Genomic DNA, 17,074 nt, shown 5'->3' on the forward strand with positions numbered 1-17,074 from the left:
AAAAAATTGAGAAATCGACCCAAGTGAAATTCCTCCGCAGGAGCAGTTTTGGTTTCACACCACGAAACATATTTTCTCAAAATACGGTGATAGTGTTTCGCCGTAACCTCCTTCCTAGCCTTAAGGAGAGTGGGGATGACCTCCCCAGGAATACCTTTTCGAGCTAAGATCTGGCGCTCAACTTCCATGCCGTCAAACGCAGCCGCGGTAAGTCTGGAAACACGCATGGCCCCTGCAGTAACAGGTCCTCTCTTAGACGAAGCGGCCAAGGATATTCCACCAATAATTCCTGAAGATCCGGATACCAGGCCCTGCGTGGCCCATCTGGACCTACGAGAATCGCCTGAACCTTTGCTCGTCATATAATTCCCAGCACCTTTGGAATGAGAGGAAGTGGAGGGAACACATATACCGACTGAAACACCCACGGAGTCACCAGGGCGTCCACTGCACTGGCTTGAGGGTCCCTTGACCTGGAACAATACCTCGGAAGCTTCTTGTTGAGGCGAGACGCCATCATGTCCATCAGAGGAATTCCCCAACGCTTCGTTACTTCTGCAAATACCTCTTGGTGAAGAGCCCACTCTCCCGGATGGAGATAGTGTCTGCTGAGGAAGTCTGCTTCCCAATTGTCCACTCCCGGGAGGAAAACTGCTGACAGAGCGCTCACATGCTGTTCCGCCTAGCAAAGGATTCCTGTGGCCTCCACCATAGCCGCCCTGCTTCTTGTTCCGCCTTGACGGTTTACATGCGCCACCACTGTTATGTTGTCCGACTGGATCAGGACAGGTCGGTCCTGAAGAAGGCTCTTTGCTTGGAGCAGGCCGTTGTAAATGGCTCTTAACTCGAGGACATTTATGTGGAGACAAGATTCCTGGTCTGACCATTTCCCTTGGAAATATCTTCCTTGGGTGACTGCGCCCCAGCCTCGGAGACTTGCATCTGTTGTCAGTAGGACCTAGTCCTGGATTCCGAATCGGCGCCCTTCTAGAAGGTGAGAACTTTGCAGCCACCACAGGAGAGAAATCCTGGCCCTGGAAGATAGGCTTATTTTCCGGTGCATGTGCAGGTGAGACCTGGACCATTTGCTCAGCAGATCCCACTGAAACACCCGGGCATGAAACCTGCCAAACGGAATGGCTTCGTACGCCGCAACCATTTTCCTCAGAACTGGAGTACACTGATGAATCGACACACTTGTCGGCCTTAGAAGCTCCCTGACCATTGTCTGTAGTTCCAGAGCCTGGTCTTCCGGAAGAAACACTCTCTGTAACTCCGTATCCAAAATCATGCCCAGAAAGGGCAGCCGAGTGGTCGGAATCAACAGACTTTGGTAAATTTAGAACCCAACCATGTTGTCGCAGAACCGACAGAGACAATTACACATTTCTTAACAATTCTTCCTTGGACCTCGCCTTTATCAGGAGATCGTCCAAGTACGGGATAATTGTAACCCCTTGTTTGCGAAGGAGAACAATCATTTCCGCCATGACTTTGGTGAAAATCCTCGGGGCCGTGGAAAGCCCAAACGGCAACGTCTGAAATTGTTAATGACGATCCTGTATCGCAACCCTGAGGAAAGCATGATGCGGAGGATAAATCGGGACGTGTAAGTAGACATCCTTTATATCTACTGACGCCATAAAATCCCCCCCTTCTAGGCTGGAAATCACAGCCCGAAGAGATTCCATCTTGAACTTGAAAACTTTCAAGTAAGGATTGAGGGACTTTAGGTTCAGAATAGGTCTGACCGAACCGTCCGGCTTCGGAACAACAAAGAGGCTCGAGTAGAACCCCTTCCTAGTTGGGACGGGGGAACGGGAACAATGACCCTCTGTTGACACAACTTTTGTATTGCTGCCTTCACGACTGCCCTGTCCGGAAGGGACATTGGCAAGGCCGAAATGAAAAAGCGGTGAGGGGGCATCTCCTGAAACTCCAGCCTGTATCCCTGAGACACTATTTCTAGAACCCAAGGATCCAGGCCCGATTGAACCCAGACCTGACTGAAGAGCTGCAGACGGCCCCCCACCTGTCCGGACTCCCCCAGGGGAGCCCCAGCGTCATGAGGTGGACTTGGTAGAGGCGGCGGAGGACTTTTGGTCCTGTGCGCCTGATACTGCAGGCGACTTTCTTCCCCGTCCTCTACCCTTTGAAGCGAGGAAGGACGAACCTTTACCCCGCTTGTATTTATTTGGACGAAAGGACTGCATTTGTTGATGGGGTGCCTTTTTCTGCTGTGTAGGAACATAAGGAAGAAAAGATGACTTACCCGCAGTCGCGGTAGACACCAGGTCAGCCAAGCCGTCACCAAACAAGACACTACCTTTGAAAGGGAGAGCTTCCATAGCTTTCTTGGAGTCGGCATCAGCATTCCATTGATGGATCCACAGCGCCCTCCTGGCCGAGATCTCCATGGCATTGGCTCTTGATCCCAAGAGACCAACATCCCTCGCCGCATCCTTCAGGTAATCTGCAGCGTCCTTGACATAACCAAAAGTCAAAAGAACATTATCTTTATCAAGGGTATCCATATCAGAAGCTAAATTCTCAGCCCATTTAGCAATAGCACTACTCACCCATACTGATGCCACAGCAGGTCTGAGCAATGCACCCATATTAGCGAAAATGGCCTTCAGAGACGTCTCCAGCTTGCGATCCGCCGGATCCTTGAGAGCTGCCGTGTCAGGAGACGGAAGCGCCACCTTCTTAGACAACCGGGAAAGAGCCTTGTCGACATTCGGAGACGACTCCCATTTGTCCATGTCATCAGAGGGGAAAGGATACGCCATGAAAATTCTTTTGGGAATCTGCCACCTCTTGTCCGGCGACTCCCAAGCTTTTTCACAAAGAGTATTCATTTCATGAGAGGGGGGAAACTTCACCTCAGGTTTTTTCCCTTTAAATAAACAAATTCTTGTTTCCTGCACCGCAGGTTCCTCAGAGATACGTAAAACATCTTTAATAGCCACAATCATGTACTGAATACTCTTAACTAGCCTTGGGTGTAAGGTAGCCTCAGTGAAGTCGACATCGGAATCAGAATCCGTGTCGGTATCCGTATCTACCATCTGGGTAAACAAACGCTTTTGTGACCCTGACGGGGCCTGCACCTGAGACAAAGCATCCTCCATGGATTTTCTCCAAACTTGTGTCTGAGATTCCGATTTATCCAATCTCTTAGACAATGAGGCCACATTTGTATTAAGTGCACTTAACATCGTAAGCAAATCAGGTGTCGGCTGTGCCGACAGAGCCATCTCCAGATCCGTATCTGCGCCCCCAGCCACCTCCTCAGCTTCAGTAACACTCAGCTTCAGACATGCCGACACGGAGTACCGACGCACCAACACACTGTCTCAGCTAGGGGACAGACCCACAAGGAAGCCCGGATAGAGAAAACACAGAGGGAGTATGCCAGCTCACACCCCAGCGCTGCTGTTAAATACATGTACATGCACCAAATATCTGCAGCGTTACCGAGGTCCCCGACAGCCATGCGACCAGTGTAGGGTATAGGCGCTGGCTCAGGGTGCCCCTCACAGTGCCACACTATGTACCACTGAGCCCCGGAGCGCAGTTAGTACTGCACTCCCACTCTGTTGCCGCCATCTTCACACCGGCTCCCCGCTTGCCAGGGGGGGCAGTGACTCACTCGCCACCGGAATCTTCTGGCTCTGTAAGGGGGTGGCGGCACGCTACTGGAGTGAGCGGTCGCCTGGGGCGGCTAACGATCAGCACCCTCAGGAGCTAATGTCCTGTCAGCAGAGATAGTGGCTCAAAACCCCTCAGAGCAGACACTACTCCCCCTCCCCCCCCCTTTAGTCCCACGAAGCAGGGAGGGTGTTGCCAGCAGCCTCCCTGTGCCTATACTAACTCTTAGAAAAAAATAAAACCAAAGAAGCTCTAGGAGCTCCCCTAGCTGTGACTGGCTCCTCCGGGCACATTTTCTAAATTGAGTCTTGTAGGAGGGGCATAAAGGGAGGAGCCAGCCCACACTCTCAAACTCTTAAAGTGCCAGTGGCTCCTAGTGGACCCATCTATGCCACATGGTACTAATGTGGACCCCAGAATCCTCTAGGACGTAAGAGAAATTGAATTTTAGATTGTGCCACACCCTACTGTATAAGCTGTTACAGTGTCCCCTAGAGGATGAAAGAGAAACTAAGGTACGAAGAAGTACAATAGTCGAGGACTACTTCGGTCAGATTATGGAGTTGATGCCGTACGATATTAGGAGACCTCTCCAAGTGGTGTGCAAAGGGGAAGGAGGGCTGGATTACAGAAGCTTGACAAAAGACTGCTGTTTCACGTTTTCCCAGGAACTTCTGAATCCCAACCACGGCTTCTGGGAATATGCTGATGAAAACAACACTCTCCATATGAACCCAGCCTCAGCAATACACCCTGGCCACCTACCTGTCTTCACATTCATGGGCCGCATTATTACGATGGCATTGTTCCACGTTATACTGAACATCGGTGCTTTGTGGCATGGGGAGCAATTTCTTCAGGATCTGGATGAGGACCAATGTGGCCATCTTCACTTTACATAGAATTCACTACAATCCGCAGACATTGGGCTGTAATGCGTGTAGCATGCTAGGCTTAGATAATACCTCCATAAGAGTCAACGACAGGCAACGTGCCGCCGAGCCCCGCGCACATACCAGTCAGTTACGGTGCTTCCAACATCCCAAGTTTTCCTACGCTCCTCTATGGCATGTGATGTAAAACTTGCAATTTAGATGGACAGAATGTCACATCATCTGTGACTTAATTGCCAAACTAATGTCTAGAGATGGAGCAATGTCAGCTGAACAACAACAACACATAAATGAAACAAGTTTTGTTTTCATCCAATAGACACTATTCAATAGAAGGACCAACATCACTTGCGTTAAAAAAAGAATTGGGCTTGTGAGTAAAAAAAAAAAAAAACCTAATAAGAATTTTGAGAAATGTTAGAACTTGGGATATAGCCTCAGTGTCTCACCTGTGAGATTTCCAGACAGGGCAACTTGCCAACTTGTGCCCCCGTAAACCCATACACGGAGTTGGCGCTGACTTTCAGCGCCAGCTGACGACCATCCAACACCTTCTGCTTAAAGGGATCAGTCTCCTTCTTCAGTTCTGCTTTTGCCCTGTATGGAGACCAAGAAACAAAATAAGACGACTTATCAACCGTATCACTATATTAGCAATTAACAATAAATATTCAGTTGATGGGGAAACCTATAAAGCTCGCCGTTTTGAACAATAATTTATAATGTTAACCACTTAACTGTCGATTTATTGCAAAAAAAAATGTTCAGAAATTGTTTTATTTATTTTTTTATGAGTGAATTAGGTGAAGAACATGAATTTTAAATCGTATCCAAAATGATTTTAGTTTAAAAAAAATATATATATTTTTCTCAAACATCGGAACATTGGTCGGGAACTTAGCAACATTACTTAATACACCAGACAGCTGCCAGGTACACATGGGGGATGGGGGGGTGTTTGGGGGGGCTTGTTTTACACTTTCCAGGTATCCGCCATTGTCTACAGCCGCTACCAATGATCGCCAGCACAGCAACACTGAGGGGAGGGTACAGTTAGGCAGAGGGACCTTCCCTGCAGCTGCTATAACTCTTTAAATGACTGGTCGCATCCTGCGCGACCAGGTCAGATAAAACACTTGCTGGTATGGTTGCATCTGATGCGACCATGCCAGCCAAGTGGTTAAATAAAACCTGTCCTTTTAGAACTGTTCATCAGTTACCAACAAATAACAGATAAACCCATTTTAAAAGTAGCCCATCCACTTAAGAGTCTACTAAACAGACAATCTGCAATCCGAAGACTATAGAGTACGTAGAACAGTATACGTCACTTCATGGTTCCAAGACTGAACTCTAATAAAGAATCCTTCAAGCTCACCGCGAGTAGGAGACGTAAGGAAACTTAATAAAAAGATCCCATTGCCACAAAATTTCCTGTTACATAGACTGAGCGACACTCCATATCATGATAAGAGCGTCCAGCTCTTAGCTAATCCCAATCCTATTTATTACATGCGTTGGATATTATAATGACAAATGGTTCTCCAAATGTGGGCAAACCATATAAAACCACTCCACTAATATAACAGAAATGTTGTGTGCAGTAGTGAGCATCTCTGGCCCTAGCTGTGCGGAGTTTGTAGGGGCCAATACCTCCCCCCATCGCCATACCCTGGTAAGTTAATTGGCTTCTGACACAGAAACGTAAACTGCTAAAAATCATAACGGGAGAAAGGCGATATATAAAGAATATGTTATAATTAAACAAAAAAACTTTACTACTGAAATATATTGCAAATTGGCTGCTGAAAGGAAAGGACACGATTGTCCTGAGCTCTGACTGCCACAAAAGATAACAGCATATATTTATCCTCCCTTAGCCCACTGACCGCTCCAGCCTACTCCCTTACCTCTGTGGAACACACTGGGGGAGTTAAATAACTGCTGCGGAGTCGGGGAGCAACTCCTGGAGCTCCCGCGGACTGCGGCCTTTCTGGATCTCTCAGACCGGGGCCTCAAGTTGGAGCCTGGGCCGGCACGCGCCTCCGACACCCTGCATGCCACGGGACACAGACTTAAATCAACCCTGAGAGACCCGTTCACCACCAGGCCTCCCAGCCCTGCCGCTACAGCCACCGTCGCCACCTCGGATCATCTGCTTTGCCGGAGCGCCCTCCCGCTTCCCCCTGCAGCCGAACATCCAACTGAGAGAGGCTGCAGCCTGAAGACGGGACCTCAGTTTTGGTGACTGCCGGGGGGACCTCCGCACACCTCGCCCCAGAGACGGACGGACTTGCCCTGCTTCCTCCCTGGAGAGCTGGCCCTGCCAACACCCACGGGGGACCCCGGAAGACCTGCAGACGGCTCTCTGGCGCACCACCGCCTGACAGCCCGAGTAGGAGACGGCACTGCCAGCAGCTCACTCGGGCCGGCGGCCATCTTGACTCCTCTCCCTGGTGACGGGACCCGCACTGCCTCTCCGCCTGCCCGGTAAGGCACTCTCCCCTGCTTCCATACGGATTGTTCACTGCCTCCCCCTCCCACCCGCTTAGGGCCTCGTTCTCCCAGCCGTCCTTGCTGCAGGCACCACACTGGCGTGGAGGTCCAGACGGGCTTACTTCTTTGAATATAGAGGGGCATTCTGAGGCTATATCCAAGGACATACTCCAGCCTCACTACACTGCTGCTCACTTGTCTCTCAGTGCAGGAGACACACCACAGCTGGCAGGGATCAATCTGTTACTGCAAAAGTGACAGGGTAGGCAGACTCCTGTCACTTTTATGGCCTCACTGCAACTGTAGGGGATCCGGAGGTAGCAGGGCCACATAAGATTACATATTTACGGGGGCGTGGCTTGGCAGCCATTGGAGTGAGACAGGATTTGTGAGTGCTCCTGTTGTACAGCCCTAAAACTACATTATTATTGGGGCTTCATCCTGTTACACTGCCTCCCTGTGTGTCTTCTTAGCACCTGGACACTTTCTTTGCTGTGGGACTCGGGTTCGCGGAGTCGGGAGGGGTCTCCTACCCCTCTGCGGGTTGCGGCCTGTCCCCTCTACTAAATCCGGGGACTCCTATTTCCCCCACCGCCCCGCCGGTCCGGCTCCTGGGGACATTCACGGATAACCAGGTACGATAGTGAGGCCACCTAGCATTGTCACTCCTCCCGACACTGCCTGGTCCTTGCTCTCCCCGCCCCTGGAGTCACGCTACAGTCATTTGCTTCAAATGCCGCTCGTTACCTGTTAACAGCCCTAGGAAGATAGCGATAGGGTCACTGGCCCTATTCACCCCCTCTGCACTATCTAGGATGCGGACATAACAATACCATTGGTCCTACCTGGACCGTGATAGTTTTTTTATGTATATCTTTCCCTTTTCTACTTAACATACGTCCAACAAATAGCGTCTGTGTCTTTTTTTTACATTTGTGATACCCAGCCTACCCTCTTCCATAATGGCGCAAAGAAACAAGAAAAATACGCAGGCCCCTACTAATTTTTTTGGACAGAAATCTAAGGGCCCCCCGACTCCTGCATTGCTCATGGACTCTCCTTCCTCCCCCTGTTCATCGGAGACGGGTATTGACCCACAGATCCAAGTAGTCATGACCAGTTTACTTGAAGGGGTACAATCCACCTTTAAGCAAGAACTCTCCACGGCTATTGCCGAGTTCAAGTCTGATCTCACAGCCCTTGGTAATCGTGCAGACGCTCTTGAATCTAAGACGGATGACCTTTGCCGCTCTCAACAACGTCTTGATTCGGAACTTTCCAGATTCCATGATGAGCTGGAGGACCTCAAAGAACGTCAAGAAGATCAAGAGAATCGCTCCCGTCGTAACAATCTACGTATCCGCAATGTGGCGGAATCAGTCCTTAGCTCTGCTTTACCGTCCTTTCTGAAAGACTTTTTCCAACACGTCTTGCCTGACCTTTCGGATGCAGACTGTCTTTGTGATAGAGCCCACAGAGCGCTCCGAGCGAAACCTGCTCCGACACAACCGCCCAGGGACGTTATAGTTAGTCTGCATTATTTTCGCTCAAAGGAACGTATTCTGATGTCACTACGAGATTCTTCAGTGATCGATTTTCGGGATATGCAGTTGCAGGTTTTTCAGCATCTGGCCCCCTCCACTATTCAAAAGAGACGGGACCTCAAGCCCGTTACTAGGATACTACGCCAACATCAAATACGATATAGATGGGGGATTTCCTTTCATGCTACAGGTTACAATGAACAATTCCACTCACTACGTCAAAACCTTATCTCAAGGTCAAGATCTGTTGGCTAAATTTGGTCTCCTCCCTATACCGTCCTCTAATGGTGGGACTGCTTCTTCTTCTGGGCCACGACACTCCAAGATCCCACCGCCTGAATGGACGAGGGTAACTCGTCATCGCAATGACACCAACGACCCTCCTTGATCCTTGATTTTGGCAGACTTTTTTTTTTTTTTTGCTATACTTGAATAGTCTGATAATAAGAATTTACTTACCGATAATTCTATTTCTCGGAGTCCGTAGTGGATGCTGGGGTTCCTGAAAGGACCATGGGGAATAGCGGCTCCGCAGGAGACAGGGCACAAAAAAGTAAAGCTTTACTAGGTCAGGTGGTGTGCACTGGCTCCTCCCCCTATGACCCTCCTCCAGACTCCAGTTAGGTACTGTGCCCGGACGAGCATACACAATAAGGGAGGCATTTTGAATCCCGGGTAAGACTCATACCAGCCACACCAATCACACCGTACAACTTGTGATCTAAACCCAGTTAACAGTATGACAACAGAAAGGGCCTCTTAAAGATGGCTCCTTAACAATAACCCGAATTAGTTAACAATAACTATGTACAAGTATTGCAGATAATCCGCACTTGGGATGGGCGCCCAGCATCCACTACGGACTCCGAGAAATAGAATTATCGGTAAGTAAATTCTTATTTTCTCTATCGTCCTAAGTGGATGCTGGGGTTCCTGAAAGGACCATGGGGATTATACCAAAGCTCCCAAACGGGCGGGAGAGTGCGGATGACTCTGCAGCACCGAATGAGAGAACTCCAGGTCCTCCTTTGCCAGGGTATCAAATTTGTAAAATTTTACAAACGTGTTCTCCCCCGACCACGTAGCTGCTCGGCAGAGTTGTAATGCCGAGACCCCTCGGGCAGCCGCCCAAGATGAGCCCACCTTCCTTGTGGAGTGGGCTTTTACAGTTTTAGGCTGTGGCAGGCCTGCCACAGAATGTGCAAGTTGAATTGTGTTACAAATCCAACGAGCAATCGACTGCTTAGAAGCAGGTGCGCCCAACTTGTTGGGTGCATACAATATAAACAGCGAGTCAGATTTTCTGACTCCAGCCGTCCTTGCAATGTATATTTTTAAGGCTCTGACAACGTCCAACAACTTGGAGTCCTCCAAGTCGCTAGTGGCCGCAGGCACCACAATAGGTTGGTTCAGATGAAATGCTGATACCACTTTAGGGAGAAAATGCGGACGAGTCCGCAGTTCTGCCCTATCCGAATGGAAGATTAGATAAGGACTTTTATAAGATAAAGCCGCCAATTCAGATACTCTCCTGGCAGAGGCCAGGGCTAGTAACATAGTCACTTTCAATGTGAGATATTTCAAATCCACCTTTTTCAATGGTTCAAACCAATGGAATTTGAGGAAATCTAAAACTACATTTAGATCCCACGGTGCCACCGGAGGCACCACAGGAGGCTGTATATGCAGTACTCCCTTGACAAAAGTCTGGACCTCAGGGACAGAGGCCAATTCTTTTTGGAAGAATATTGACAGGGCCGAAATTTGAACCTTAATGGATCCCAATTTGAGACCCATAGATAATCCTGATTGCAGGAAATGTAGGAAACGACCCAGTTGGAATTCCTCCGTCGGAACCCTCCGATCCTCGCACCACGCTACATATTTTCGCCAAATGCGGTGATAATGTTTCACGGTGACTTCCTTCCGTGCCTTAATCAAGGTAGGAATGACTTCTTCTGGAATGCCTTTCCCTTTTAGGATCTGGCGTTCAACCGCCATGCCGTCAAACGCAGCCGCGGTAAGTCTTGAAAAAGACAGGGACCCTGCTGTAGCAGGTCCCTTCTCAGAGGTAGAGGCCACGGTTCGTCCGTGAGCATCTCTTGAAGTTCCGGATACCAAGTCCTTCTCGGCCAATCCGGAACCACTAGTATTGTTCTTACTCTTCTTTGCCGTATGATCTTCAATACCTTTGGTATGAGCGGCAGAGGAGGAAACACATACACTGACTGGTACACCCAAGGAGTTACCAGTGCGTCCACAGCTATTGCCTGTGGATCTCTTGACCTGGCGCAATATTTGTCCAGTTTCTTGTTGAGGCGAGACGCCATCATGTCTACAATTGGTCTTTCCCAACGGTCTATTAACATGTTGAAGACTTCTGGATGTAGACCCCACTCTCCAGGATGAAGATCGTGTCTGCTGAGGAAGTCTGCTTCCCAGTTGTCCACGCCCGGGATGAACACTGCTGACAGTGCTATCACGTGATTCTCCGCCCAGCGAAGAATCTTGGCAGCTTCTGCCATTGCACTCCTGCTTCTTGTGCCGCCCTGCCTGTTTACATGGGCGACCGCCGTGATGTTGTCCGACTGAATCAACACCGGCTTTCCTTGCAGGAGAAGTTCCGCCTGGCTTAGAGCATTGTAGATTGCTCTTAGTTCCAGAATGTTTATGTGAAGAGACTTTTCCAGACTCGTCCATACTCCCTGGAAGTTTCTTCCTTGTGTGACTGCTCCCCAGCCTCTCAGGCTGGCGTCCGTGGTCACCAGGATCCAATCCTGAATGCCGAATCTGCGGCCTTCTAATAGGTGAGCCTTCTGCAACCACCACAGAAGTGACACCCTTGTCTTTGGTGACAGGGTTATTCGCAGGTGCATCTGCAGATGCGACCCTGACCATTTGTCCAACAGATCCCTTTGGAATATTCTTGCATGGAATCTGCCGAATGGAATTGCTTCGTAAGAAGCCACCATTTTTCCCAGGACTCTTGTGCATTGATGTACTGACACTTTTCCTGGTTTTAGGAGGTTCCTGACCAGATCGGATAACTCCTTGGCTTTTTCCTCTGGAAGGAAAACCTTTTTCTGAACCGTGTCCAGAATCATTCCTAGGAACAGCAGACGAGTTGTCGGGATTAAATGGGATTTTGGAATATTCAGAATCCACCCGTGTTGTCTTAGCACCTCTTGAGATAGTGCTAAAGCTGTCTCCAGCTGTTCTCTGGACCTTGCCCTTATTAGGAGATCGTCCAAGTATGGGATAACTAATACGCCTTTTCTTCGAAGAAGAATCATCATCTCGGCCATTACCTTGGTAAAGACCCGAGGCGCCGTGGACAATCCGAACGGCAGCGTCTGAAACTGATAGTGACAGTTTTGAACAATGAACCTGAGGTACCCCTGGTGTGCGGGGTAAATCGGAACGTGTAGATACGCATCCTTGATGTCCAAGGATACCATAAAGTCCCCTTCTTCCAGGTTCGCTATCACTGCTCTGAGTGACTCCATCTTGAACTTGAACTTTTTTATGTAGAGGTTCAAGGACTTCAGATTTAGAATAGGCCTTACCGAGCCATCCGGCTTCGGTACCACAAATAGAGTGGAATAATACCCCTTTCCTTGTTGTAATAGGGGTACTTTGACTATCACCTGCTGAGCGTACAGCTTGTGAATGGCTTCCAACACCCTCTCCCTTTCGGAAGAGACGGTTGGTAAGGCAGACTTCAGGAAACGATGAGGAGGATCCGTCTCTAATTCCAACCTGTACCCCTGAGATATTATCTGCAGGATCCAGGGGTCTACCTGCGAGTGAGCCCACTGCGCGCTGTAATTTTTGAGACGGCCCCCCACTGTCCCCGAGTCCGCTTGAGAGGCCCCAGCGTCATGCTGAGGTTTTTGCAGGAGCCGGGGAGGGCTTCTGTTCCTGGGAAGGAGCTGCCTGTTGGTGTCTCTTCCCTCTTCCTCTGCCTCGTGGCAGGTACGACAAGCCCTTTGCTCTCTTATTTTTGTAGGAGCGAAAAGGCTGCGGTTGAAAGGTCGGTGCCTTTCTCTGTTGGGGAGTGACTTGAGGTAAAAAAGTGGATTTCCCGGCAGTAGCCGTGGCCACCAAGTCTGATAGACCAACTCCAAATAACTCCTCCCCTTTATACGGCAAAACCTCCATGTGACGTTTTGAATCCGCATCGCCTGTCCACTGTCGTGTCCATAAGGCTCTTCTGGCTGAAATGGACATAGCACTCACCCGAGATGCCAGTGTGCAAATATCCCTCTGTGCATCACGCATATAGATAAATGCATCCTTTATTTGTTCTAACGACAGTAAAACATTGTCCCTATCTAGGGTATCAATATTTTCAATCAGGGATTCTGACCAAACTACTCCAGCACTGCACATCCAGGCAGTTGCTATAGCTGGTCGTAGTATAACACCTGCATGTGTGTATATATTCTTTTGAATAACTTCCATCTTTCTATCTGATGGATCCTTAAGTGCGGCCGTCTCAGGAGAGGGTAACGCCACTTGTTTGGATAAGCGTGTGAGCGCCTTGTCCACCTTAGGGGGTGTTTCCCAGCGCGCCCTAACCTCTGGCGGGAAAGGGTATAATGCCAATAACTTTTTTGAAATTATCAACTTTTTATCAGGAGCAACCCACGCTTCATCACACACGTCATTTAATTCTTCTGATTCAGGAAAAACTGTTTGTAGTTTTTTCACACCATACATAATACCCTGTTTTACGGTATCTGTAGTATCAGCTAAATGTAACGTCTCCTTCATTGCCAAAATCATATAACGTGTGGCCCTACTGGAAAATACGTTTGAATTTCTACCGTCGTCACTGGAATCAGTGCCCGTGTCTGGGTCTGTGTCGACCGACTGAGGCAAAGGGCGTTTTACAGCCCCTGACGGTGTTTGAGGCGCCTGGACAGGCATTAATTGATTGTCCGGCCGCCTCATGTCCTCAACTGACTGTTTAAGGGAAGATAAACCATCACGTAATTCCACAAATAAAGGCATCCATTCTGGTGTCGACCCCCTGGGGGGTGACATCTGCATATTTGGCAATTGCTCCGCCTCCACACCAATATCGTCCTCATACATGTCGACACCACGTACCGACACACACCGCAAACTCACAGGGAATGCTCTAATGAAGACAGGACCCACTAGCCCTTTTGGGGAGACAGAGGGAGAGTCTGCCAGCACACACCACAAAGCGCTATATATACAAGGGATATCCTTATATTAAGTGCTCCCTTATAGCTGCTTTAATATATATATATATAGCCATTAATGTGCCCCCCCTCTCTGTTTTACCCTGTTTCTGTAGTGCAGTGCAGGGGAGAGACCTGGGAGCCGTTCTGACCAGCGGAGCTGTGACAGAAAATGGCGCCGTGTGCTGAGGAGATAGGCCCCGCCCCTTTTTCGGCGGGTTCTTCTCCCGCTATTTTTCCAGTCAGGCAGGGGTTAAATATCTCCATATAGCCCCTATGGGCTATATGTGAGGTATTTTTAGCCTTGTATAAGGTTTATATTTGCCTCTCAGAGCGCCCCCCCCCAGCGCTCTGCACCCTCAGTGACTGCCCAGTGAAGTGTGCTGAGAGGAAAATGGCGCACAGCTGCAGTGCTGTGCGCTACCTTATGAAGACTGAGGAGTCTTCAGCCGCCGGTTTCCGGACCTCTTCACGCTTCAGCATCTGCAAGGGGGTCGGCGGCGCGGCTCCGGGACCGGACTCCACGGCTGGGCCTGTGTTCGATCCCTCTGGAGCTAATGGTGTCCAGTAGCCAAGCAGCAAATCCACTCTGCATGCAGGTGAGTTTACTACTTTCCCCCTAAGTCCCACGTTGCAGTGATCCTGTTGCCAGCAGGACTCACTGTAAAGAAAAAAAAAAAAAAAAACCTAAACTAAACTTTCTCTAAGCAGCTCTTTAGGAGAGCCACCTAGATTGCACCCTTCTCGTTCGGGCACAAAATCTAACTGGAGTCTGGAGGAGGGTCATAGGGGGAGGAGCCAGTGCACACCACCTGACCTAGTAAAGCTTTACTTTTTTGTGCCCTGTCTCCTGCGGAGCCGCTATTCCCCATGGTCCTTTCAGGAACCCCAGCATCCACTTAGGACGATAGAGAAAATGTCAATTATTATCTTTAAACATAAAGCTATAACTTTAAATACACCTTTATCCTGGGGCCGCTGCGGCCGCTGGATTGAATACACACGCTACATACTGTGTACGCTATTTGCGTACAGAGTCCTATAGCTTACGGACTTAGCGTACAGGACGCCGCGCCGGGAGTACAAAGTACACACCGCGCGCACACAATAGGATGATAGATTTTAAACCTTGTTAGTGATACAATGTAATGAGCTTTAACCTTCTGCAGCACGGCACTGTAATGATGATACACTTTAAACCTTGTGCAGCGCTGTCGGTACAAAGTACTCACAGTGCGTACCCTTTACCAAATACACGTTAAAACCTTAAGCAGTTTGTGAATATAATAACCCTATAACCCCTAGCAGAGAAATGAGGACACAACACCGATATGGGGTAAAACCACAGGGTTCTAAGGCCACTGCGGATTAATTAGACAAAAGGAAATAACAATACAATTTATACACTACAAGCTAACATGATATCTAAACAGAATAATGGCTACAGAGAATGTACATACGTGAGAATTCGTTCGCAAGCGCGTCCTGGACCAGTCCTCCGCTATCAGGTAGAAAGCGTTCAGAGTCTTGTGTGACCAAGCCTGCTGCAAGCTCTATTTATTCACTTCATCCAAAACAATACAATGGTCACTGTAATCCCTTTGTCTATTGGACACAGAGATGTTCATTTACATTACAGGAGAGGTCATAGGTTGATTTGAAAAGGTGGGCGATGTCATTCTCAACTGCTCTTGGGGGTGGTATCCTCTGGATTCCCGCCGCATACATAATACATAGTAAATACAGTTTTATATCTATATTCTACTTCTGCACATAACTATACGCTGCAACATGCGATCTTCCTCTAACCAATACCGGAATGTTTCCCTTAAAATACCCTACAGCTGAATACCAAACACCACCTTGTAACCTTGTTCTGTCCCCTCCTATCCTGTAAAGGTGAATCCCTTTGTTCAGTAACTATTTTAAACAGCTATTTCTTTCTAATGTGGTGCAGGGGGCTATGTGTACAATGTGCACTATTTGGGTTAAATATGAAATGTTTTGATAACCCTCTATGCGCTCACAAACACTACCGTAAATGCGCACACCACCCGCAGGAACGCGGGAGCGATCATACGCAAATTGCGAGTATGTGCACGCGCACAGCGGGCATGCGCCTGGTGTTAGTACAAGGCATATGCATTATGATATTTTTCGACTTTGACAAGTCCCCTACACTTTAAGGATGTGTCTCCAGATAGGAGGAGATTATTATCTTACTTCTCTTAATGTGCATGTCATAGGTTCTTATATTGCTCGCCAAGCTTTAACGTTTGTTAAATGTTCCACCTAGTTTTGTACTATTGCGCTGAGCTTATCTTGTTTACCCTGTCCCCCCCCCCTTTTTTTATTTTTATTTTATTTTTTTATTTTTCTGCTGGATATGACACAGTACACTTTTGTTTTTTGTTTTTCATATACTGGGTTAAGTAATTGAATTTTCGGCTCCAGCCGACTCAACTGTTGCGGTCCAGAGGGACCGGTTTCTTCTGCATTGGGGGCTGTTCCTGCCACCCCTGTGCTCCCTTTATTTGTTACTTCGAAATATAATGTTTCACATTTGTGTAGCGGTCCTTGATTGGGACCCTATAATTCAGGGTTTTCTCCCGTATGGGTTCTCTATCACTTTCTCTTTTCCTACATCTCTGATTCTTGTTTCTTACTGTTACTCTTCTTCTTTCCTTTTCCTTCTTCCCCGGGAGGGGTTTCCATTGCTACTCTTTTGTCCCTTGGTATCACATGGCACTTAAATTGTTTTCTATAAATGTTAATGGGCTTAATTCTCCCAAGAAACGTACAGTGATGTTATCCGCCTGTCGGAGAGAGAAGGCTGATATCGTTTTCCTTCAGGAGACCCAACTTCAGGGTAAGCAATTTTCCCAAACCTTTTTTGGCTCTGCTGACTGTAAGAAAAGGGGGGTGGCTATACTGATCCACCGTAACATTCCATTTGTACATACTACGACCATAACTGATTCTGACGGCCGATACCTCATAGTGATTGGTACGCTCCGCACTGAAATTGTAACACTTGTGTCTGTATATGCCCCTAATCAAGATCAATCCCGTTTTTTCCGCACATTCTTTTTGAGTCTTACTAGAGTAGCGCAGGGCCACATTATTTTTTGGGGGGACTTTAATACTGTGATTGATCCTTCCTTAGATAAATCTACTCCTCCCAAAAATAAGGAAGCATCTCCGACTGAAGCCGCCCTCACATTAACATCCTCCCTCACACAGCTTGATTTACGAGACACCTGGCGTCTTAAAC

The 17,074-nt window shown here is 48.4% G+C and overlaps 1 protein-coding gene across 1 annotated transcript in view; it reads right to left on the minus strand.

The window, feature by feature from the left end:
- Positions 1-17,074, minus strand: part of POLD1 (DNA polymerase delta 1, catalytic subunit) — a 294,557-nt gene that overhangs the window by 133,689 nt on the left and 143,794 nt on the right. Inside the window, exon 17 of the mRNA XM_063942417.1 lies at positions 4,997-5,144. Coding sequence (XP_063798487.1) covers positions 4,997-5,144 — 148 coding nt within the window. The remainder of the gene's footprint in view (positions 1-4,996; positions 5,145-17,074) is intronic.

Source organism: Pseudophryne corroboree, chromosome 10 (assembly GCF_028390025.1).
Source record: "Pseudophryne corroboree isolate aPseCor3 chromosome 10, aPseCor3.hap2, whole genome shotgun sequence".
In the NCBI taxonomy this organism is placed as follows: Eukaryota; Metazoa; Chordata; class Amphibia; order Anura; family Myobatrachidae; genus Pseudophryne; species Pseudophryne corroboree.